The sequence below is a fragment of the Panthera leo genome, chromosome A3 (genome assembly GCF_018350215.1).
Source record: "Panthera leo isolate Ple1 chromosome A3, P.leo_Ple1_pat1.1, whole genome shotgun sequence".
Lineage (NCBI taxonomy): Eukaryota > Metazoa > Chordata > Mammalia > Carnivora > Felidae > Panthera > Panthera leo.
In genome coordinates, this window is record NC_056681.1 from 138,829,513 (window position 1) to 138,851,776 (window position 22,264).

Consider the following 22,264-nt stretch of genomic DNA (forward strand, 5'->3'; position numbering starts at 1 on the left):
AAACCTGGCTTATAATTAGCAGATACATTATGAACACTTGGGGCTTTAAGGTTGTTAGAAGACTGTTTGCCATTAGTATCTTAAATATTTCTCTTTCAAGCCTGCTTAGACCATTCATCAGCCCGCTGTTGGAGAGCTTGCCACACAGAGGGGAGCGTCGGTCCTTCCCTTGTTCCAATTACGTTAGCACCTGCTTCCTGAACGCGTCATTACAATGCCCTTTCCACAACCCGGGTTCACACAAGTGACTTGTTTCAGCCAAACTTCATTTTCAGGGCCCCCAGAGGGCCCTCCTTCTCTGCTCTCGCGCTCGAGGACGTGGGACCACGGGCCCCGGACGTGTGCCCTTTCTGCTCTGGCTCCCAGGGCAGGTGTGGGAGTGGCTACTTCTCATCTCCTTGGTCCGTGTTCCTTGTTTTCTGCTTCTGTGCTCAAGTCCTGCCGGTGCTTCCCGCGTACGTCCATTCTGTTCCGCTGACAATGTGCATCGCGTGTAAGATCACCCTCTCCCGGGACAGAGGTCTCCTCTTACGTCAGACGGGGGCATGTGCTCTTAACAAGACAAGGAAGGCTTTTATGGGGCGCCTGGGGGGTTCAGTCGGTGGAGGGCCCGACTTCAGCTCAGGTCATGATCTCGCGGTTCGTGGGTTCGAGCCCCGCGTCGGGCTCTGTGCTGATGGCTCAGAGCCTGGAGCCTGCTTCAAATTCTGTGTCTCCCTCTCTCTCTGCCCCTCCCCCGCTCATGCTCGCTCACTCTCTCTCTCTCTCTCTCTCAAAAATAAATAAAAACATTAAAAAATTTAACAAAAAAAAAACAAGACAAGGAAGGTTTTAGACAGAAGCCACCGGAAATTGAAAAAGGAGGGAAAGAAACCCTGTACCTTCATCTCTGTACTGCATCTGGTGAGGCTTTCTTCAACCTCAATCTCTCTGTGATCCTGAAACCTGCTTTTTTGCTCAACACGTTGGTTGGGTAATCTTATTTAACAGCCGCATCGAATCTCTGGGTGGGGAGGTGTTTCTGTGGCTTCCATCCAACACACAAAGCAAGAGCAAACCCCCGGCGCCGGGAGTCCAGATGCCCGAAGCGTGCACCGCCCACGGGGCGCTCTTCCTCTGGGGACTAGGGCAGACCCCTCACACGGTCAAGGTCAGCGGGGGTGGACTGCAGATGTGAAAGTGCTTTATAAAGTGCGACGGTATATTCTGCACGTGTGTGGTTTATTTCATAGAAATGACAACTCAAGTATTCTTGTCTAGAAAAGGACAACAGGCAAAGTCTCACGTTGCTCACGGTGATTTGCTTACAAACGCCTGCTGCGTGAGACCACTGCTCCGGTCCCCGGCAGGTAGCCAGCGACCCCAGTCCCTGTCCTTCCCTGCCTCCTGATAGCAGGGGAAACAGCAGGAGCACAATGCCTGCACACTCAGAAGAGGAGCAGCCGGAGGAATGTTCTGGAGTGTGAAGCTTGGCTGCAGGGGTCAAGTCCCACAGGGGCTTATAAGGCCTGGCAGGGCTCTGAGTTCCCTTCTGAGTAGGATGAGCCCACCGCCCCCCACCACCTGCGCACTGGTGACAGGATCTGACGTGTTCCCACAGCCACGCCAGGTGCCACATAGGGGACAGCGTGAAGTGTGGCAGGAGGCGCAGGGAGGGCGGGCACAGGTCTCGGTGACAGTCCTGGCTAGAGGTGGTCAGGAGCAGAGCAGGGGTGAGAAGCAGCCAGTTCTGGGCGTTTTGTGGGCAGAACGGCAGGTTTGCAGGGGGGATAGGACGTAGGCGTGAGATGCACCCAGAGGCGCCCAGAGGCTGCCCTCTCCTGCGGCTGTGGCTGCAGGAGGGGCAGGGGACACGCGGGGGGGCCAGGCGGAGGTCGTGTGGGTGCCCGTGCTGAGGGCTGCACGTCCATGCAGGACTCCGGGCGAGGCCAGAGCAAGCGTGGGCCTCTGTGGGGGGGACGGTCGGGCGCTTCCACGGCGGGCTAGGTGATGCTCCAGGAGCGAGTGTGGACAAAGAGAGCAGGGCCGTCCTTCTCACCCACCCGAAACCCAGCCGGCCAGGCTCCTGGGCTGCTACCTGCTCCCTCATTGGCAGGAGGGGCCCGGATGAGCTGATCGCGTCCTGGAAGGGAAAACGGTTACAAAGCTGGGAAGTCCTGTCACAGATAACCTCCCTCCAAACGTCCGGCTGACCCCAGAGGACAGCATCCCTCCGTCCCACCGGTAGGAAACGGCCCTGAGCACGCGGGAGCATAAGAGGTTTCCAGGTTACAGACAGTGGTGGCCGCCTGCAGACCTCACCGAGCGTGTGCTTAGCAGGGTGAGATTTCAAAACTCAAAACTGTACCGCTGACTAGTGAAGACTGTATGACTTTGTGGGGATCATTGAGACAGGACTCCAGTGACGAGTTTTCCGTAGCGCGTGATCAAAGAGGCAGGACACAGCTGTGAGGGCAGGCGTCCTCTGGCCGGAGGGAATCCTTGGGCCGGTGGCGCTGAGGCGCAGGGGACGCGTCGGTCGAGAAAGTTAAAATGAACGTCTGTGAAGATTGTTCCTGGGCAGCGGGCTTCCACTCGCGCTTCAGGGGACCTGCCCCCAGGCTTCCCCGAGACCCCGCCAGCACAGCCTTCCAGGCAGGGGCAGAAGAGCAGTGAGGCCGGCTGTCCCTGGGGAGCTGGGCCTCTTTGGGAGAAACGCCTTGATGGGAAGGAAACACCACAGATTCGCATAGATCTGCAGACCATTGCACCTTGAGGCTTAAGAGATCTTTCACTGCATGTTTCTTCTTGAAATAAGCATTTACAAACATATGCATAGGCCATGGCACAAAGAATACGTGACCCTTGTGGCACAGGCACATTCCCTTGCAATGACCTTCCCTGACCTTGTGCCCACGGAAGCCCAGCCACGGAACGAGGTCAGCCCTTCCCAGAGTCCCTGAACTCACGGACAGACCGCTCCACACCCAGGACCCGGCGACGCACCGGCCTCTTACTACGGCGATGACGCCCTACCTCACGCTGTGGGTATTTGGTCACCTGTGTCGTGCATGGGAAGGGAGGCTCCTGGAGGGTGTGACCTGGGCCCCCAACGTGTGACCGCTCCCCCGCAGCATCCACGGGCGTTTTGCACGTTGCTGGGCAGCCAAGCCGTCAAGTAAATGAGTTCGTGAAGGAGTCAGAATCATTTGCTTGTACAACAGACCGTGTAAGGAGCCCGGGAATCCGAAGGGAGGCTGCTGAGTGGGGTCAGTGCTGGTCGATGGGGTCAGCAGGCGGCTCGCTCTGAGCTCCAACCTCCCCCTTGTGAAGGGAGGCCCTCTTGCGAGCTGACCGGGGAAGAGTGAGCCTGGAAACTCTGCACCCCAGGTGGAAAGGCAGGAATGGCGTGTGAGCTTCGCGAGGTCGTCCCCTCGCGCGCGGGGAGCACGGACGAGGCCACCGTCGCGGTGAGTGGCGTCCGTCGTCGGCGCTGTCCAGCCTCGCGGAGGTGCACGCAGGTGATATGGCTGCAGCCTCGTCCCCCGACGCAGGACCGACTGGAGACAGAGCAGAGAACGGAGAGGAGGCGTCCCTTCTTGGCCCCACTTGCCAGCTGAGGGTCCCAGGACTCATTGCAGCAAGTACATGGAACGTCTCCGTGTGCACCCGCTTACGCACGTTTAGATCTCATCTTCAAACAAAACCGATTTTACCTGTTGTCAAGCCCTGGGCTGTTCGTGGAGGGAAACAGGCACAGGCCCGGTTATCTGGGGCGTGGGCCTCTCCGCTGGGGCCTCTGAGGGGCGCGTGTGTGGCTCCTGACGGGTGGCCCAGCGCCCTCTCTGCTTCCTCCTTCCCGACCTGACAGCCTGTCGCTCCTCCTGGTCCCGAGAGCACATCCTGTGGCCCCAGCCCCTGGGCCGCCACGGGCCACCCTCTCCCACGCCCGAGACGCTGATTTAGATTGAGGGTAGGAGACAGTTTCCCAGTTTCCAGTAGGGCGTTTTTAGGCCACATAACATTGAGTACACACTCCTCTCCAAAGTGTATTCGTTCCCGAGGAAGTATGCATATTGATGTACACGTTGGATTTTCTGTGTTCGCTTGTTTTCAGTTAAACGTGTGATGTGTCAGCTCAGTTTTCCTGGCCCAGCAAGGCCCCACGTGTGCACTTAGGGCCCCTCGAAACCCGCTGAACGGGCGTGTGGACGTGGGCAGCCCTGTCCACGCCCGGCACCCACTCCCACGCCACACCGAGCGCTGAGTGCACTCACCTGAGCCGTTCCTTTCAGTCGCCGTGATTAATTCTGGCTCTTCAAAGGGGCGCTCAGCTTTTCTCAGTCACACCTCCCTCACTGTCAGAATAATCCCACGGCGACGGGAAGCCTGGCTTCTCCCTGAGGTATTTCTGCACTTCTCCTTTTCATGTCATGACAGCAATTTCTGCCACTGAAAACGCCCGTCTCTGGCTTCTAAGCCCCAGGGATATCAACTGGAGGGAGTTTCTAGGCCAAGTAGAAATAATTAAATTGGGGTTAATGTTTCACTCCAGGTAGTTAGATCTATTTGTTTTCCTTAGAAAATTATTTTTTAAATCAGGGTATTTTAGTGCATTCACAGAGACTCCTCAAAGGCCTAGAGACGTTGAAATGTCCCCGGGTCTCGAAGAACAGGCCGCCGGAGACCGTGAGCATCGGGGGCTGTGCGTCCTGGACGTCCGGAGGGGGGTGGTTGGTCAGGCCCAGCGCTGCGGGGGCGGGGGCGGCCAGCAGGCTTAGCGGTGTGGACCTCCGCCCGGGCCTCCTGGCTCCCGACGCACTCCACCCCCACACTGGGCCGCCTTCCGCAGACGCTGCTCACCTCTCTGATCCCATCCACAAAGTGGGGCGGTTCCGGCACCCCCCTGGCAGTTCGTTCCCGGGACTGAGGAGTTTGTGTTTGTCAAGTGCTCGCAAAAGCACCTGGTGCCCAGAAAAGTCGACATAATGATACCTGTTAATGAAAGAGCAAGGTCTGAGGCAAGACGGAGGCAGGAGCCAGCCCGGCGGCAGCCAGGTGGGTCGGGCCACGGGCTCGGGCAGGAATGAGGCCGACTGAGCGGGGGAGGGGGCCCTGGAACAAAAAGACACAGGCAATCAACGCCCGAAGTCTGACCCGATTCCAGCGACGAGCGAGCGAAAGAAAACTTCTTACATTTCAAACTCCAACAACCGAGATCAAAATATTTCAAAGATGAAAGGATCCCATTTTCCTAATATGTCTTTTCTCGTTCTTGTCTGATCTGGTAGAGTTTTAAACACTTTTATCAGACTTGCAAATCAGGCTTAAAACCATCAACTGGAGGTGTCCGTCAGCCTATCAGACTCCCCAGCAGCCCTGGTCCCTCGGCGACCCCCCCTCGGCTCCCGCCTCCCGCACAAAACCGTTTTCGCAACTGGCATATTTTGATCGTCCCATTCTCCGTCGTTTCTTTACTTTTCAAACTATCTCGGATTCTTGCTTCAGTTCTCTTGCCTTATTTGGATGACATGCATTTTAAGATGAGAACCGCTTAGAAGCAGGCGTTTGTCTTTCAGTGCACAGCCTTACGGGTCAGAGCGGCGCAGACGACCTAGAGAAACACGCTTCTCTTTCCTGCGTTCGTAGATCTAGGCCAGACCCCGAGCCCACTGCACCGCAGGTTAGATTTCCGCTTTCCTGGCCGCACGCTAGTTACCTCTGCGCCAGGCAGAGCCGGGAAAGACGGTCTCGGCATGAGCCCAAAGCCTCCCTCTGGCCGAGCCGCGTCCCGCCGGGCACCGCTGAGCAGGCTTCCCCCTGACCCTGACTCCGACCCTGACCCCGACCCTGACACAGACAGGTGCGCCCTCAGGCGGGCGGCCATGTGGCTGGGCCCGTGCGGCGCGGGAAGAGGGGCTCCACCTTGGGTCAGACGGGATCGTCTCAGACCCACTCCGTGTCCTCGCTGAGTGGCCCCCAGCAAGTCAACCAGAGTTCTGAACTTCATGTTTCTTATTTGGAAAAATCAGGATCAGGTGCCCAGAGACTTTCCGGAATCACAGCTTCACTCTAAGTCGCCCGGGGCCTGGCCTCAGCCCCTCCCGGCCGCCCTCACGCAGACACCTGCAGATTTCCAACTCACTAGGGGCTAAAGGGTAAACACAGAGCAGGACTCAGTTCCTCCCCCGAAGTCAGCTGATTCTCAGTTCATCCAAATCCTGGCTTTCTGCCGAGGTTCAGTGACACACTGTGGGGAATGAGCCAGGCCTGGAGGTGGCCGAGATGCTGGGAGAGCCCGTCTGCGGTGGCCCCCACGGTGGCCCTCTCTGATGTCCACCCCCTCTCATGGTCTGCCAGAGGAGACTTTGTGATGCCTTCAAAATACGCAACGTGCCCCTTCCAGTGGCCAAGGGCTGAAGCCAGGGAGAGACTGCTGGCCAGTGGAGAAAGCCTGACCGCCTGAAACCCGCCATGGGTGGGGGTTTCTGCTCCCACGCGGGGACCACACCCTGACCGTCTGCGACCTCTGAACGTGAGTTCTGCACTTGGACCACAGCTGCGGAGCTGTTTCCCACGCGGGCAAGACTCGGTCCTGTCTTCTAACTAGAGGAGAAGGCAGTACTGACCAACACATCCACTGTGCTGAGCCATAAGGGAAAACCCTCCTTCCAGATCCTGCCCAGAACCTTGGCGCTCACGGTGGATAGGACCCGCCGACCTTGTCTAGCGTTTGAGCTCTGCTGGTGCCCTGGTCCAGGAGAAAGGAACACACTTTCATCTTCTTCTGAAATGTGTGCTTTGGTCCAGAGACGACTGAGGAGACGACCAGAGACCAGAGACCGAGGCACGGTTTCGGCAGGACGCAGCGTCTCCGCGCGCACCCGCGCCTGGAGCCCCTGGGAGGGCCATCTCGGACCTCCGGGTGCGGGTTGTCGTGACCTCTCCACACCCCCCGAAAGCAGGGAGCGGCCAGAGAGGGACCAGTGCCCGCCAGCAAGCACGAGAGCCCTGTCACGCTTCCTCCCCCTGGCGGGAAGGGGCAAAGAGCCTGATGAGCCCCGGGAGTCGCACACCTTCCCGGCAAAGTAGCGGCTATTGGGTGGAGCAGGGAGCGCGGTCGGCGGACGCCCGCGGAACATACTCGGATCACTACTGGGTAACCCCACGAGCGCCGCAGGGGCTGACCTACTCGTGCAGAACGAGAACCCTCCGTGTTTCCCCACTTGGCCTGAGAAAATGTGACGCGAGGGCTCATCACCCTTCGAGAAGCCAATTGGACGTTCGACGGATGACGTTTCTTTATTTTTAACGGACTTTAAAGGTAAAGAGCTGATTAGGCCAATGGCTCCTTTCCTGACAAAAGAAATGAAAACCCTTGTGCAGTGATGGGCAAACCCAGGCTCCCCGCTTTCACAGACTGGTTCACGTTCAGGTTTGGCCTCTTGCGCACTGGGCTCGTGACGCCCAGCGCGATGCCCTTGCCACCAGGCTGCGCCACCTTCCCTGGACCCTGCTTCTAGGATCACACGTTTTAGTCGGAACACGGGCTCACACACAAAACGAGCGAGGCTCCTGCCTCGTGTTTGGGAGCGTGTGCTCAGGGACTGTGGCAGCATGCGGCCCTGATCTACGGTTTAGGACAGCGAAACGCCACTGAGCCTCGAATGCACGTGACCCGAGTCTCCCTGGTGGCCCCGGGGGCATCCTGGCTGCAGGGGAGCCTCCTGAGGCCCCGAGGGCCATGGTTCACCCAGCACTGAGGCTGGCGTGTGCATCCACAGGGCTCTTCATCCGGGTGAGAGACCCTTAGTGCCCGCCGAAAGGCCTGCCCTGCTCCCCACCCCCGCCCTCCGTGCCCTGATACTCAGAATGTCCTGCGCATTATAGAACCTGCAGCAAGGCAGGGGGGCGGGAGGGGGGTGGGGGAAACGGTGGGTTGCCATGGCAACTCACTCCTCACCCAGCCCCCCCCCCACCCCATGACAGGTCTGCCGGGGGTGGGGGTGAGGAATGTCCTCCCCACCCCTCACGGGCCTCTGAGGAGCCCCCTCGCGGGACACTGACACTGGCCCTGTCTTCTGAGCCAAAGGACGGCCCCCAGAGACCTTCCCGCACAACGGCTGCTGACACAGGAAGACTGGAAATCACCAAAGCCCCTTGACCCCTAGCAGATTTCCCAGTTATAAAAGTTGTCTTTGTTTTTCTTTCTCTTTTCCCTCCCTTCCTTTTCCAGAAAATCTTTTCTAGTCCTTTTTTTAAGTTTTTTTTAACGTTTATTTATTTTTGCGACAGAGAGAGACAGCATGTGAGCAGGGAAAGGGCAGAGAGAGAGGGAGACACAGAATCTGAAGCAGTTCCAGGCTCCGAGCTGTCAACACGGAGCCTGACGCGGGGTTCGAGCCCACGAACTGTGGGATCATGGCCTGAGCCCAGGCCGGACGCATACCCGACCGAGCCCCCCAGGCGCCCCTCCTATTCCTTTTTTATAGCTTACGTAACAGAGATCATTTTTAAATGTGAACCTTTTCCTAAGAAACACCCTTTTGGTGTTAGGCAACTGAAGTTTCCGTCAAAGTTCGCTGTGGAACGACCATATTTTAAAATTACTTCCTTCAAACTTGGACCCAAGGCTGCTTTCGCTCACACGGAGATGGGCGGCGTTGACGCTCCCGCTTCCACAAGCAGCAGACCCCGTAGCTCTGACTGGGCGCGGGTCTGCGCGGATGTGTTCCTGGCAGAAATAGCTGCACCTGCAATGAGCTCGGAACCTCCAGACTCGACCGCCCGCGCCCTCGTGCAGCAGCGACACCGCCCAGGACCACGACTGTCACCTGTCATCGCCCGACGTCCCTGCTGCTTCCTCTCCGCGGGCAGATCCAGATGGGCCCGAGGACCGGATGCTTGTCTGGACGTGGTGGCTGGGAGTCGGGAAGGCCCGACCCGCTCACACCGGCTCCAGGGACAGAGGAAACCACACGGTGTCCACGGTGGCACCCACGTCACCATCGCCAAGGCAGGGTGCCCTTACACGCGGCGTGTGTGTGGCCGGCCAGGGTCACTGCAGGCCATCCCTTCCGACCAGAGCCCCCGGCCCGGACGAGAGCCCCCTCCCTGTTCGGACGGCACCCGGCTGGGGTGCGAGGGCTCCTTCCTCTGCCCCCGCTGGGACCCGGCACTGTAAGGCCCTCCCCTCCCGTACCCTCGGACCCGCCGCCACCCGCTGCCACGTGTGTCTGCACTGTCCTCCCGTCGTGGGCCCTCACTCTGCACGTCGTCCGGCTTTCCCTCCCCGCTCTGAAGGAGCCCTCTTCTCTAAACATCACCAAGGACCTCCTTCTGTGCCCCTCCCCTCCCACCGCCCCTCTGGGGACCCAGTCGCCCCCCAACCCGCCCCTCCCCTCCCACCACCCCTCTGGGGACCCCAGTCACTCCACAAGCATTGGCTTTGCTCCCACACCTGCCCCACGTTCCCGCGAGCACACCCCCCACCTGCCCCACGTTCCCGCGAGCATGCCCCTGTCTCTGACGCACACAGCAGGCCGCCAGTGGGTGGGAATCAAGCCTCTTTGCCACTTCCTGCTGTGAGCACAGTATGAGCATCTCTGGGCCTGTGTCGTCTGTGACACGGACTGATGGGGCAGGACCCAGAGCACAGGGTGTTCGTGAAGAGCAGGCACACAGAATGTCCACGGCGACCTTCCGGGCCCCACAGTGTGGGCCCACAGCGTGACTGCCGAGGGCCCGAGCGCCTGGAGTATCACCGGTCAGTAGGAGAGGCTGTCCTCATCGACCCTCCCTGGAGAGCCACAGAGCACACACTGTGCCCCCGGGAACTGAGATGGGCGCAGGGCGGTCACCTGGTCCTCCACCAAGTGGGGGACGGACGGTCAGCAGCCCCCAGGACATGAGGATCTTTGTAGCCCGGCGGGTCATAGAGCTCCGAGTTCCCGGCGTCAGCTCTCACGCCCCCCAGGGACCCGAGCGCTCGCGGGCAGGTTTGGGGGCCTGTGATGGGCAAGGCCCCTCCACCTCCAAGTCGACTTCCCGGCAGGGGTGGGGCTGCACGCACTCACCTTCTGGGCAGAGTCCCCTTCGACACCCCCCGGCCCCCCACACCCAGACAGCACGGTCCCCCCTGGGCAACCCACTGACGGGTTGCTGGCCTCGGGATCCTCAGGCCAGCCTCCCCTGAGAGCAGCTGGGGACAACACCTTGGGGACGGCGGGCCACGCCCAATACCTAGGATGCAGTGACCCTAACTGCCAACGTCCTGCTGAGAACGAGGAGGACATTTAAGACAGGCCACACTCAGGGCCACAGGCCGGAGCTCTGAGGCATCTGCACCTGCTCTGTGACCCTCAGGACCTAGTTTGCAAACGGGAAGACCAAACGGCACAAGAACCACACCAGACAGAGAGGACGAAACCACCAGACGCTGGGCCCCAGTGGGGTGTGCCCTGGGCTGGCCGTGTCAGCACTCGGGCTCCGCCCTCCTTCCCCAGAGCCTGTGCTCAGAGTGACAAACCACCCGGAAGGCACCCCAGCTCCTGGGCAGGGCAGGCAGGAGAGGAAGGTTCTGGGAGGTCAGAGGGGATGGCACACAGCCAGGCACAGTGCTCGGCTCACGTGAGGCTCGGGGAGGCTGGACACACAGGAGGAAAAGCCGGAGGCCAGAGGGCCTGCTCGAGGGAGGAGCCCCTCGCGGGCAGGAAGGCCGCGTGACAACGTGGGGGCCCTGAGGCAGAGCTTTCCAGGAGGGAGGCCCAGGCGTCCAGTCACCTGCAGAGACGTGGGGGCCGCAGAGAGGAAGGCACGGCCTGTCCCCCAGAGGGAGGACGCCTCGGGCTGTGCACAGAGCCCGGGCCCTCAGCCCCGGGAGGCCTCTGGGGTGGTCACAGCAGGCGCCAGTCCATCCCGCCCTAGGGACTGCCACGCTCCCAGGGGGCCCCACCCTGCTGTTGAGCACCGCGTGTTGGGGGCAGGACCCCCCAGGAGCGTGGCCCCGGGCTCTTAGGCACATTCGGGCAAGTGTCCCTCCTCCCTTCCCGTTGTGAGGACGGTGACTTCGGTTCCTGCCGTCTTGTCTTCTCCAAGCTAACGCCTCCGAATGCTGTATTGACTTTTCTCTCAGGTGACCTGGTCGCCTGCCGGTCCCTGCCGAAGGCAGCTCCTGTCCCTGCAGAGTCAGGGCACGGCACAGGCTCACAGCGGGCACGTGTCCAGGGAGGCCGTCTGCCCAGCAGCGTCTTTCGCGTCCATTCGGTTTATCACGGCTTTTCGTCTTGTTTCCTCAGCATCTTTCTCTGTTCCGTCTCTTCTAACTCGTCGGCAGGTCCGGGTGGGACAGACCCCGAACTCCCCCAGGGGCCTGGGCGACGGCTGAGCAGGCAGCCTCTGTGTCCCCTCTGCCGCGTCACCACCGCGTCCCTTCCGCAGACCGGCTGGCGCACGGCACACGGTCCTCGCTTCTCCCAAGCTCCCGATCCTCAGCTGAGGCTTCCCCAACAAGGCGTGGGCGCCTGTGGAGGAACGGGTCCCTGGTTCTCTCTCCCAGGGGCTAGGGGTCGGGGCAAGGGCAGCCCCGTCGCTCTCGGGTCCCCGCCACAGGACGCGTCTGGCCGGGCTGCCGAGCTCGGAGGCACCACGGGGGTGCCCGGGCCTCCCGGCCCCACACCCGCCCGGGACAGTGGCCCGTGTGCAGGGGCTGCAGGGTCTTGTGGACGCCTGTGCTGCCCTCAGCCCCCTTCCTGCCACCCTCCTCTGCGCCTGCCCTGGTCTCTCCATCTGGACTTGGTGTCCCCGTCTTCAGCTCTCGCTGGTTCCCGTCTTGTCCTCAGTGGAACGCACGTGCTGTGCAGACTCCAGAACCAGCACCGGGGTCAGACCTTCCGGTCGCAGGGGTGTGGGCACTGAGCCCCCTGCTCTCTGGTCGGCCCCTCGTGACCGGAGGGGGACCACACGGTCGGCGGACAGTGTGACTCTTAGAAACCGCTTTGGCTACATCCTCGGTACAAAGGTCTAGAGCAATTTCATTTTACTTTCCTGCTATCCCCTCCACTCTCCCTGTTTTATGAGACACGAGGGTCCTTGCAGATCGATCACTGGGGATCGCAAACAGACGAACAAGTGATCTCTGTCTTGCAGCACAAAATGAGCCCGGCGTGAGGGGCGGCTTTGTAGGGTAGGAGCCACTGATCACAAGGGGACATTTACGGCGAGTCTAGCTGAGCTTTGGGTCCGAAGACATGTCTGTTCTCATCTTGACCTGGCGGCTCTTTGTGCAAATTTAAACAGTATACTTCACCTGTTTGGATCTGTCTCTTTGCCTGTAAAATAAGCATATTTGATCAACCTAGTTCTCAAAACTCATGCTAACTTAAGAGTCTCTGAAATCACTTAGAAACGGGACCCAAAAAAACCAAGGTACGAAACAGGCAGACCCCCCAGGAAGAAGGGAGAAAAGGCTGGAACTCAATCTTGTTACGTGAGGGATGACAGAGCAGAAAATAAACTAAAAAAATAACTTAAAACCAGGTAGCTAGCAACAAGCAGCTGGGCAGAAGACAGGGTTTGGGGACGGCAGGAGAGGAACACAACGTGGCAGTGTGAGAGATGACGGAGAGGCCCAGGCCAACACAGGATGCAGAGGCAGCAGGCCGTTTTCTCGTCTCCCGGTTAGGACCAAAAACATTTCCTCCAGACAAAAGAGAGATTCAAAAAATGAAAGACCCCCAAACATGACAAACAGGGGAGAAACAGGGGAAACAAAACTAGAAAGAAGGCTAGCAACAGGAACACGACCTCAGCTACCAGGAGCGCATGTGCTGCTCCCGGCTCCGTGGCCCCCGGGCCTTTCCTTTCCTCTGTCCCGAAGACCTGACTCTCCCGGTGCCCGCTAACGCCTGGAAGCTTGAGGAAACGCAGCTGCTTGTAAACCACCCAAGCCCCTCTCCTCATTGAACTCAAAAGCAGTTTCAAACCGTCTCTGGACAGAGAAACGGAACCGATGTCCCCCAGTCACTGTGGCTTTTACAGCCCGAGCCGCTGGCCACGGAAGCCTGCGCGTGGCCCAGCAGACCGCTCTGGGCCTCGGTGTCCCCAGACGTGCAAACGCCGCGTCTGCGCTGCCTCGGGTTTGCAGCCGCCCCCGGGTCTCCCCGTCTGTCCTCAGAGCCGGGGCGTGGGCTGGCGCGTGCCCACCGCGGGTGGTAGTGGTAGTGTAGCCGTGAGGGGCCATCGTGGTCACACCGGGTCATCCGTCTGTCTCGGGCGCGGCCCGCCTGGCTCGTGACGCGGGCGGAGCGGCGTGGCCGGGCCGCCAGCCTCTGCAGAGAGCCCCTCCCCAGCCAGTGGCCCCCGACGGCAGGCCGGTCCTTGTGGTGCCACGTCTGGCTGCTCACCAGCAAGGCCGGGGGGTGGGGGGGGGGGGGGGAATACGGTCCCCAGCGCCCTCCCCTTCTCAGAGGCCAGGCACCTTGGTGCGGGCCTCGCGGGTAGAGGCGCTCCCCGTCGCGCATCTCGGCCCCGCCCCGCGGCCGGCAGGCGCCCCAGTCCTTGCCAACCGCCCTCCCTACACTAGACGACACTGACTGCCTAAGAGCTCAGTGCGATCGGCCACAGGTGAGTGCCTCCTCGAGGGCCCCGCGCGAGGTCCCTGCATGCCCAGGGTGGAGCCCGCCCGCATCCCGAGGTCGCGGTGCACGTGGACGCCCGCGTGGGACAGGACGTTGGAATGCTGGTTTCTGTTGCCTTCGCTCAGCCGCACCAGTCACCTTTTGTGTGTTTTTTCTTGCATGGGTCCTCCGAGTCCAATTCCAATTGTGGCTCCGGCTGCCCCAGTCTCTTGTTTAGCCGCTTCACTGCTGCTGGACGTGCATGTGCTCTGGCAGCAGTCCCCATGGACACATCCCGTTAAGTGACTGGGACGCCAGGATGTGCTAGGTACGTTCGGCCGCACCGGACAGGAGCCTACTCCCGGACGTTGCCGGGACCACCCCGCGGGCGGCAGTGCGGTGTGGCGGCGAGGGCCCCAGTCAGGCTCCCACCCCCCGGACGAGGAGGCAGCATGACCGACCGAGGAGTTAGAGCTTAAGACCCGGAGGCTGCATGCGTGGAGAGGACTAAGAGTTGCATGCGGCATGAACAACAGGCTGCACCTCCCCCCCAGCGGCTCCCGCGGCCCCCGGAAAAACGGGCCCGGAACGGCCCAGACTCCGCCTCAGCTCCGCGGGGGCCCGTGTGGTCCGGCAGGCCCGGCCAAAGCCAGGGAGGTGCCCCGGGGCCCCGGTCGGGGGAGGGCGGACGGGGGTTCACACAGCACACGTCAGGGTGGAGGGGACCCGAGCCTGGCGGCCAGCGCGTGGGCCTCTGAGTCAGGATGAAAATTGCTAGAAGCATCCCGGTTGTGGATGGGTTGAGGCTAAGAACCAGCCCCCTGGACCTGACCGCACGCACCGCGTGCTGTGGCCCGCACAACTATTGGGCACCGCGGAACTGATGCGGCCCTAACTCTCCACCCACGTCCCCCTGCTTCTCCCGACCGCACAGCTCCCGGGGCGCTCTGTCCACCCGGGGCCCCGGGTTCCCGCCCCGCACGGCCGCACTCGTACCTGTGGCCTGACCTACTCAGAAAGGTTACCTGAATGACCGAAATGAATTTTTTTAACCATGCTAAGAGTACCTTTAACAGTCTTTTTCCTTTGTTGGTTTGTTTTTGAGTGTAATTTAAAAAGAAAAGTGCTCGGACAAAAATGTGACACACAATCAGGGAGCAAGCAAGTTTTCCAACTAAATTCTTCTAATATCGGTGTGGCCGCTTCACACTTTGAAACACGTAGGTTTCCATAAAGCTAGAATGTCCTACACGGCCACGTGAAAGCCCCTCGCCCGACCCTCAAGGAGGAAGGGGGACGGGGAGAAACCAGGTGTCAGGGGACCAAAGCGGGAAGCAAATCGGGGACTTCCCCCAGAACTGCCTCCCGGAGGGGACAGGCGCTCAGGGGCTCTGGCAGGCGGGACCGGCGCCCCAGCCGACCTCTCCGCAGGTGGGACGGCTGAGGGGTCCGACCCGCCTCTCCCCAAGCCCTGCAGCGTCCACGGGGCTCCAGCCCACAGCTCGGACTCTGTAGCTCGGCTGTGTCGTGAGCTATTTCTGGCGGGTGGCTGGGGCCGGGGGGCGCTGGGTGAGTGCCACACGACAGCGTGGGGCCTCTGTGTCTGGGCTGCAGAAAGCTCAAGTATGCATACTTAATATTGCATTTCAAAAAAAAAAAGGGAAAATTAATGAATATCTTACAGGTTAAAAAATGGTTTGCAAGATTTTGTCTTTCCTTGAGTTTCAGGTAATATATCCAAGAAATTGGGCAGAAGTAATGTATGTTGCTTTTAAGTGACCTGTTCTCTTTGCATTTGGGGAGAAAAATCACAGACATGTAGCGTAAGAATCAGTGAATGTCATTTTTCCATTGAAAGTATCTTTATTTTGCATTCCTCGGAATTTCTTGACTGTTTCCCGTCTGTGTGACAGAAAAAAACAAAATAAATATATTTTTAGAACCATATCTCTTTAAGCAAAAAAAAAATAAAAAGCGGTTTCTGAATTGAACTTTTTATATAAATAAAGCAAAGACTTTTGTACATGTGGCCTGAATCGCTCCAATTTACAAACATATTTTGCTATTATGGACGAGGCCTAATCTTACATTTTTATGAGTTCTTTTAAAGTTGAGGGCAATAGAAAAAAATTACATATTTTTTAATACTTGGCATTTTACTTAATTACGTTCCCTTGGTAGAGTTGCCACGAAAGAAATGAGCAAGAAACGTGGCCGAGGGCCTTTCCACGAAATCCTCCCAGAACTCCAGTGCACCCCTTGTATTTTGTATGATCACCCTGGATCCTCAGGGTCTGTTTCTGTGGATTTCTAGCTACTGTCCTCGGCCTCGCAGGGCAGTTCACGGAGGCGGGTCAACCACAGACTCTCCCGGTGCAGCCCGGAGACACCCACGGTTCTTTCTGCCTCTATGTAGAAGGTTTTTAAAAATAAGTGATTGACTTTTACCAGGATGAGAGAGCCTGAGACACCTTCAGATATTTTTTGCTGTAAGCTGATTCGCAGGAGACAAGCTGGGTCTTTCTGCCAGCACAGCGAGGGGGGACGCTGGGCACAAGGTCACAGAGGCTGCCGCACCCAGGGTGTGTTACCGCTCAGGGCGGCGTCACCCCCAGGTAGACGGCGAAGGGCTGGCCCTGTGGGGTCAGGGGCTTAGCCACCCGCTACCCGGCAAGGGCGCCTGGGCAGCACCTTGGGGTCCCCAGGAAGAAATGCTCGTGTGCGTGGAATCCGCCCTGCACCTCACTGACGTGTCGCCAGGGGGGCAGAAGCCACAGCGGTTCACCAGTCTCAGATCACAACGTGTAGTAACATGCACTCTGATGCAGGCATCCGTTTAACTGCAAGAAAACGCCCTATTTTAGATGTCTTTCTTAATAGAACTCTTTACCAAATCCTCATATTTATTTTCAAAAGAGAGGGGCACAATGGCGCCTTGGAGGAGGCACTTTAAAGATGTTCTTACCAATAACGAATCGATGACACTTCAGTCGTGGGTTTGATGAGTTCCATTGCTCCCACCCGGTCTCAGGACAGGGGTTTTAGACGGGCGGGAAGACGACACTGTAACAGGTGCATGTCTCGCAGAGGGACAGATCAGGGCAGACACGAGGCTGTCACGTTCCCGGGACGTGTGCCAGTGCAAAGTCTTATGGTGTCCAGGATTATGTGTTTTAATGGAGAGACATTAAGTTGTGCTTTGACATTGGGGCATACGTCCTATGACCCCCATTGTGGCTGTGATCAGTGATAGTTCCTGTGTAGATCCAAACAGAATGTTTGTTTTGGTGTACATAGCTCAGTGCAGCCATGAGCACAGGGCATTCTGGGAGGTTCGGGCTCGCAGGTCTCTTTGCCGTCTTAGATCTGCAAAAGCAACAGAAACCCACACTGCTCCCACCTGAGAAGGAGTGGGTCCATGCATGAAGTCAGAAGTCCAGGAGTTTGTGAGTGGTCCTGATGTTTTTCCAGATTTTACTTGGATTCTGCAAAACCTAAACACCTTTTAAAACATGTTAGCATGATGTTCCCATCGCCATTCTTTTTTTTAATGTTTATTTCTTTATTTTGAGAGAGAAATAGCACTAGTGGGGGGAGGAGCAGAGAGAGAGGGAGAGAGAGAATCCCAAGCAGGCTCCGCACTGTCAGACGCGGGGCTCAAACTCACAAACCGTGAGATCATGACCTGAGCCAAAATCAAGAGTCGGGCCTAACCGACTGAGCCACCCCGGGGGCCCCACCCCATTGCCATTTCTAAATGTCTTTTTCAGACCAATTTTTCCAGCCAGATGATAACATGCAGTAACCCCAAATCATTTTCTCGTGGTATCACTGAGACCCCGAGGCAAATGCAAGATCCCAGATAAGGCACAAACGTTTTTGTCTCGAACATCCCCCACCCCCACTCCACCCCGGGCGGCAAGGAGAGCTCTAAGATTATCTCCGCACCCGTGCTTGCTCAGACTATCGCCACCAAAAGTCCCTTGGACTGAAAGAGAAGCGATGTGTGAAGCAAGTGTTTTATGTCACAGAACTTTGCATCTCCAAGTACAGGAACCTAAAATAGACTCGGTGCCATTGTCCCCGGGAACTGCCAGGGAGCAGGGAGGGCGGCCGACTACTCCAGCGCAGAGAACCCGTGCCTGCCTTCTGGGGAGTTTCCATGGAAACCCAGTCAATCTCTCCTGCCATTTCAAAACCCAAGCTGTGCGGCACATGCTCCTGTCTGATTCTATCCACAGGGGACTTTGATTATCCCACACGGGCCTCCTTTCATGGAAAAGATGTGCTCTTAGATGGGTAGATGCAAATCGAGTTTTGGTAAATCGATTTTACACCGCCCCATTATCAGGGGTCCTGGAGCTGGCTCGCTTGGGAAGCAAAGACCCCTTTTGTTAGGTGAATCATCACTCCCTCATTCACCGACTTCAGAAAATTGTATTTTTGAGTGCTGAGATTTCTTAAAGCTAGGAAATCGGCATGTAAATCTAGGAGTTTAAAAAAGCCTTAAAGTCTTGAGCAGCAACAGAAAAATGAACACGAAGAGCTGGTACAAGAAAGAAACCTTTCTGGGCTGCCTTACGTGGTCCGGAAGCACCACCTAAAGGTGAAAAGGCTGAATCGCCACCCCCCAAAAGCCTTGGCTGCGTCACGGGGAGCGAACAAAGAAAGGCAGCGAGCAAGGCGTCCCACACCCCCGCCTGGCCTGGCCAAGGTCCTGGGCTGCTGCACTCGGGCTCGCTCCGCAGCCGGCGTGTGACAGGTGGAGGCCACGAGGCCGCCCTCGGTGCCCCTGCGCAGAGGTGTGGCCGGCGGGGAGCAGACTCGGGTCACAGGGCCTGAGGCAGGCCTGGGGCTCCACCCCCTCTGCCCGGCTGACGATGAAAGCCGAGAGGAGGCTTTCTGGAAACGTTTTTTCTTTCCCAACACAGCGGAAACAGGCCAAATCAATATTTTGTGTGTTGTTTTCATGGTGATAAAGGACATTTTAAACGCCTCTTTTTTTATCAGATGATGCCTTTGTAAATGGCTTAAACACACAAAATCTACTCTGAAAGTCTTTCTCTCTTTTTTTATAATTAGTAAAATCTGATTTTCATTTGCATTATTTTGGTTATAATGGTTCACTTTAAATTTGAACAGAATATGTCAACCTCCTCCAGCCCTCACCAAAAAAAGGCACATTGAAAATTCTCTACTCGTGTTAAAATGAATAAATTTTAAATAAATTTGCACTGAGTGCTTAAATTAGGAAGAGTTTGAAGAATTTTTTTTAAGCAAAAAGCAAGGCCAAGTGTGTATTATTGGCTAGTAGGAAACATTTCTGTTTCTTGATACATTTTCAAAACAGAAACTTGCACGAAGATGAGCTTTTCTTAGACAGAATGAGGTTTATTGCCTTCAGACTCCCCTCCCTCCGGGCATGTTGTGGGCGGGGGCAGGGCGGGGGGTGGGTGGGTGCGGAGAGCGGGGTGCCTGTCCACACGAAGCACCATCCATGCGAGGAACCAGGCAGTTCAGCTCGGTCACTTAAGTTATTATTTAGAAAATAAATACTTACCCATTGGCAGAATAGTCTTGCGATCAGACTTTAATCGCACACAAACAGCTGTCGCTCTAACAAAACTCAGGTCAACAGTCAGATTTCGGTGGTTGTTCTCGACACACAGAGTCTGCACACACTTCATTGTTCTACCACAAGCGCATATTTTAAAACTCCTGGTTCCGAGTGTCCACACCAGCGACGTGGCAAACGTGATCCGTTTGCCTTTTTAAGCTCTCACAGCAGGGGCCGCAAACGGAACTTTAACCTGTAATATGACACGGCAAATAGCTGTCAGCACACCGTGAGAGCCGGGACGGACCCCTCTCTTAGGACTGAAGGAGATGTAGACAGACACCAAGTGTTGGCTTGTGACACCCACCGCCGTCTCCGCCCAGCATCCGGCGGTGCTGGGAGGGGGGGTGGGCAGCGGGGCCACCACGTCCTGATCCAGACAAGTAACTTGCTGGCCCCGTCTCAGCATCCGGTGTCCCCGGTGACTCTGAGCAGAAACCCCTCAGAAGCAGCAGACACTGGTTAAATACTTGAAATTTGTGATTTTTGTCCTTACCAGGCACTCGGGTGTTCACGGAGTGGGGGTGGGGCACAGGGCTGACCCAGGCGTGATGTTCTTACTAAGTCCCTTCATCCTTGTTGTTTTTGAGAGTTACGAGCTATCTGGAAAGAAAGAAGAATTTTTTCTTAATTTTTGTCCTCGTTTTTCACAGTCCCGGTGGCCACATGGCAACCAGAATGGCGTGAGATGCAAGGTGTCTGCAGCGCGCCTGACCTTCCTTGAGACAGTGCACTTAGGACGTCACAGGAAGGGCAGTGATGGCGAAACCGTTCTTAAAGAACGCCGTGTCCCGTAGCGCAGGCGGCCACAGAGCCGGTGCAGGTCCCAGAAGGACTCTAGGGTCTGGGCTGATGGGGACTGCTGGACCAAGAGGTCTGGGCTCCGTGCGGGTCGGTTAAGGTCGCGGGGCTTTAAGGCAACTCGACGTGGCCTGACGCTCTGATGGAGTCCCCACGGCTCAGCCCAGGCGCCGCCCTCACTGGACTCGGGTCAGCCAGGTGGCCCAGCCTTAATGGGAGCCCGATTTAGTCCCGGTGTTTCAAGTGTAGACAAAGAGCAGCCCTGCGCACGTCCCGCCGTGTACGAAGCTTGCTTCGTGGACGACTGCTGTGGCTGAGTCCCACTGACCCCTCCCCCCCGAGGCTCACGTGAGCAGGAGGGAAGCAGGCGGGGCGTGTCTGCAGGGGTCAGGGCCTCTGGACTCAACAGCCTCGAGCCCAAGCCCGAGGGGGTGTTCTGAGCGAGGCAGGTACCGAGGGCGTGATGCTCCGGAAAGCGTCCTTGTGCTTGGAAGGAAGAAGGTGGCCAAGGTTGGTATCTGGTGGTGCGCTAGGTGGGCACAGGTGCCCGCTCCCCGCCGCGGGGCTTCCTGCTCTGCTCGTCTCTCTCTGGTAGGGAGGTGAAGCATTGAGAGTCTGCTTTCTGGATGAGTAAGGACGTGACGTGTTGAGGGGGTCGATTTCTCTCAAGTCAACTGGCCGATCTGCATTTGTGTTTGCAGGTGCCCGACCCCCGGCTGCGACGGCTCTGGGCACATCACCGGCAACTACGCTTCTCATCGAAGGTACGTGACGAGCCCGTCCCCCTGCACAGCCCCGCTCCTTGTCCCGCCGCGCGGGCGCAGGCCTCCAGCGGGCTCTGGTGCACGCTCCGTGCCACCCGCCGATGCACCAGACGCCAGACCACCACGTGGCGCCTTCCCCGTGGGGTCTTCACGGGAGGCAAACGCTCCCGGCCCCAGACCGCCCGCCCCCCTGACGCCCCACCCGTCCTGCACCTGCGTCCGCCTGTGAGAGACTCCTCGGGTCACCCAGCAGCAGCCGTTCTAAAGCAGAAGAGGACAGGGCAAAGGACCATCGCTGGCATAGAATAAGGTCCCCGGGATGGCCACTGAGAGGCAGGCGTTCCAACACCGCTGGGAGCCAGCCTCCTAAATATGAAAATCTGAGCCCCAGTAGCAGAGCTGAAGACACGACTCGTCACAGGCCCTGCTGCTCCCGAGGGGAAGGGATTGTCCAAAGGGCAGCCTGAAGTCTCCCTCCTGGGTGCCGGGCCAGGCGTTGGAAGTGACCTGAAAGAAACTCTGGAGACCTTGTGTCCACAAAAGTGGATCTAGACCTGGGGTCACCGCGCCAATTTCTTGTCCTGTTCAGTGAGCAAGAACAGGCAAGGCCAAGGTCGGGACAAGGAATCAGGAGCTAAGGCCCATCCAACAGTGGGAGGCAGTGCTGCAAATACAGAGGCTGACACTGCTGCTGGGTCACTGTCTGCATTTCCCCGCATGAAGTGGGCGGTCCCCAAGTGGATGAGCATCCGGGCTTCGGATGCACCTCCCACGAGGAAATAAAGAAGACAGGACGGAGAGGAGGGGGAGAGAGGGAAAGGGAGGGCGAGGGGGAGGGGGGAGACAAGGGGGAGAGAGGGGAGAGGGGCAGAGAGGGGGACAGGGGGACGGGGGTGCAGAGGCCCCTGACAATGAGTGTTAGCCCCCGGCCACCCAGCACAGGGAGGGTGCCTGCCGGTGGATCGTGTGCTGCCCGTGGCCGCCCGGGGGGTCAGATGCCAGTGGTCAGAGCAGGGGATGCTGAGCGGCTGCCGGCCCGGTTTGGAGGAGGGCAGATGCAGCCTCCTCATCGGGACCCCACCGCGTGCCCCGTGCTCCCCGGGCTCACTCCGGAGCACTCCTCAGCCGCTCGGATCCGTGAAAAGCACAGCTTAGGAATGCAGAACTGAACGGTGGGGTCACGGGAGGATTCCTCACATGCGTCCTCTACGCCAGGGGCACCCGCCTGGGCCCTGCGGACACTGGGGGCCGGACGGCGCCCTGCCCAGCGCACGGTGGGACGTCTGCCCACCAGACGCCAGCACCACCGCCGCCGTGGCTCGTGATGGCTGCAGAAAGTCTCTGGACGTCACCGAATGTTTCCCGGAGCCACCCCCGAGGACCACAGGGTGGGGAGCAGGCTGGGGGGCAGCTCGGAGCCCGCCGCGGTCAGGGGAGTGCAGAGCAGGAAAAAACACCCGCAGACACACCGCCAGTGTGAAGTCACC

At 58.3% G+C, this 22,264-nt stretch overlaps 1 protein-coding gene and 1 long non-coding RNA gene across 5 annotated transcripts in view; one reads left to right on the forward strand and one right to left on the reverse strand.

Annotated features, from left to right (window-relative positions):
* MYT1L (myelin transcription factor 1 like) overlaps positions 1 to 22,264 on the forward strand; it is a 142,793-nt gene that overhangs the window by 86,216 nt on the left and 34,313 nt on the right. For all 4 annotated transcript variants that reach the window (XM_042933785.1, XM_042933787.1, XM_042933786.1 and 1 more), the window contains exon 14: positions 20,715 to 20,777. In XM_042933785.1, the coding sequence (XP_042789719.1) occupies positions 20,715 to 20,777 (63 nt within the window). The remainder of the gene's footprint in view (positions 1 to 20,714; positions 20,778 to 22,264) is intronic.
* Positions 15,556 to 20,758, reverse strand: LOC122216668. The gene is made up of 4 exons (XR_006201030.1): positions 19,928 to 20,758; positions 19,709 to 19,815; positions 19,156 to 19,405; positions 15,556 to 16,961 (listed from the first exon to the last, which is right to left on the reverse strand). It is a non-coding gene; the product is annotated as an uncharacterized LOC122216668 (long non-coding RNA).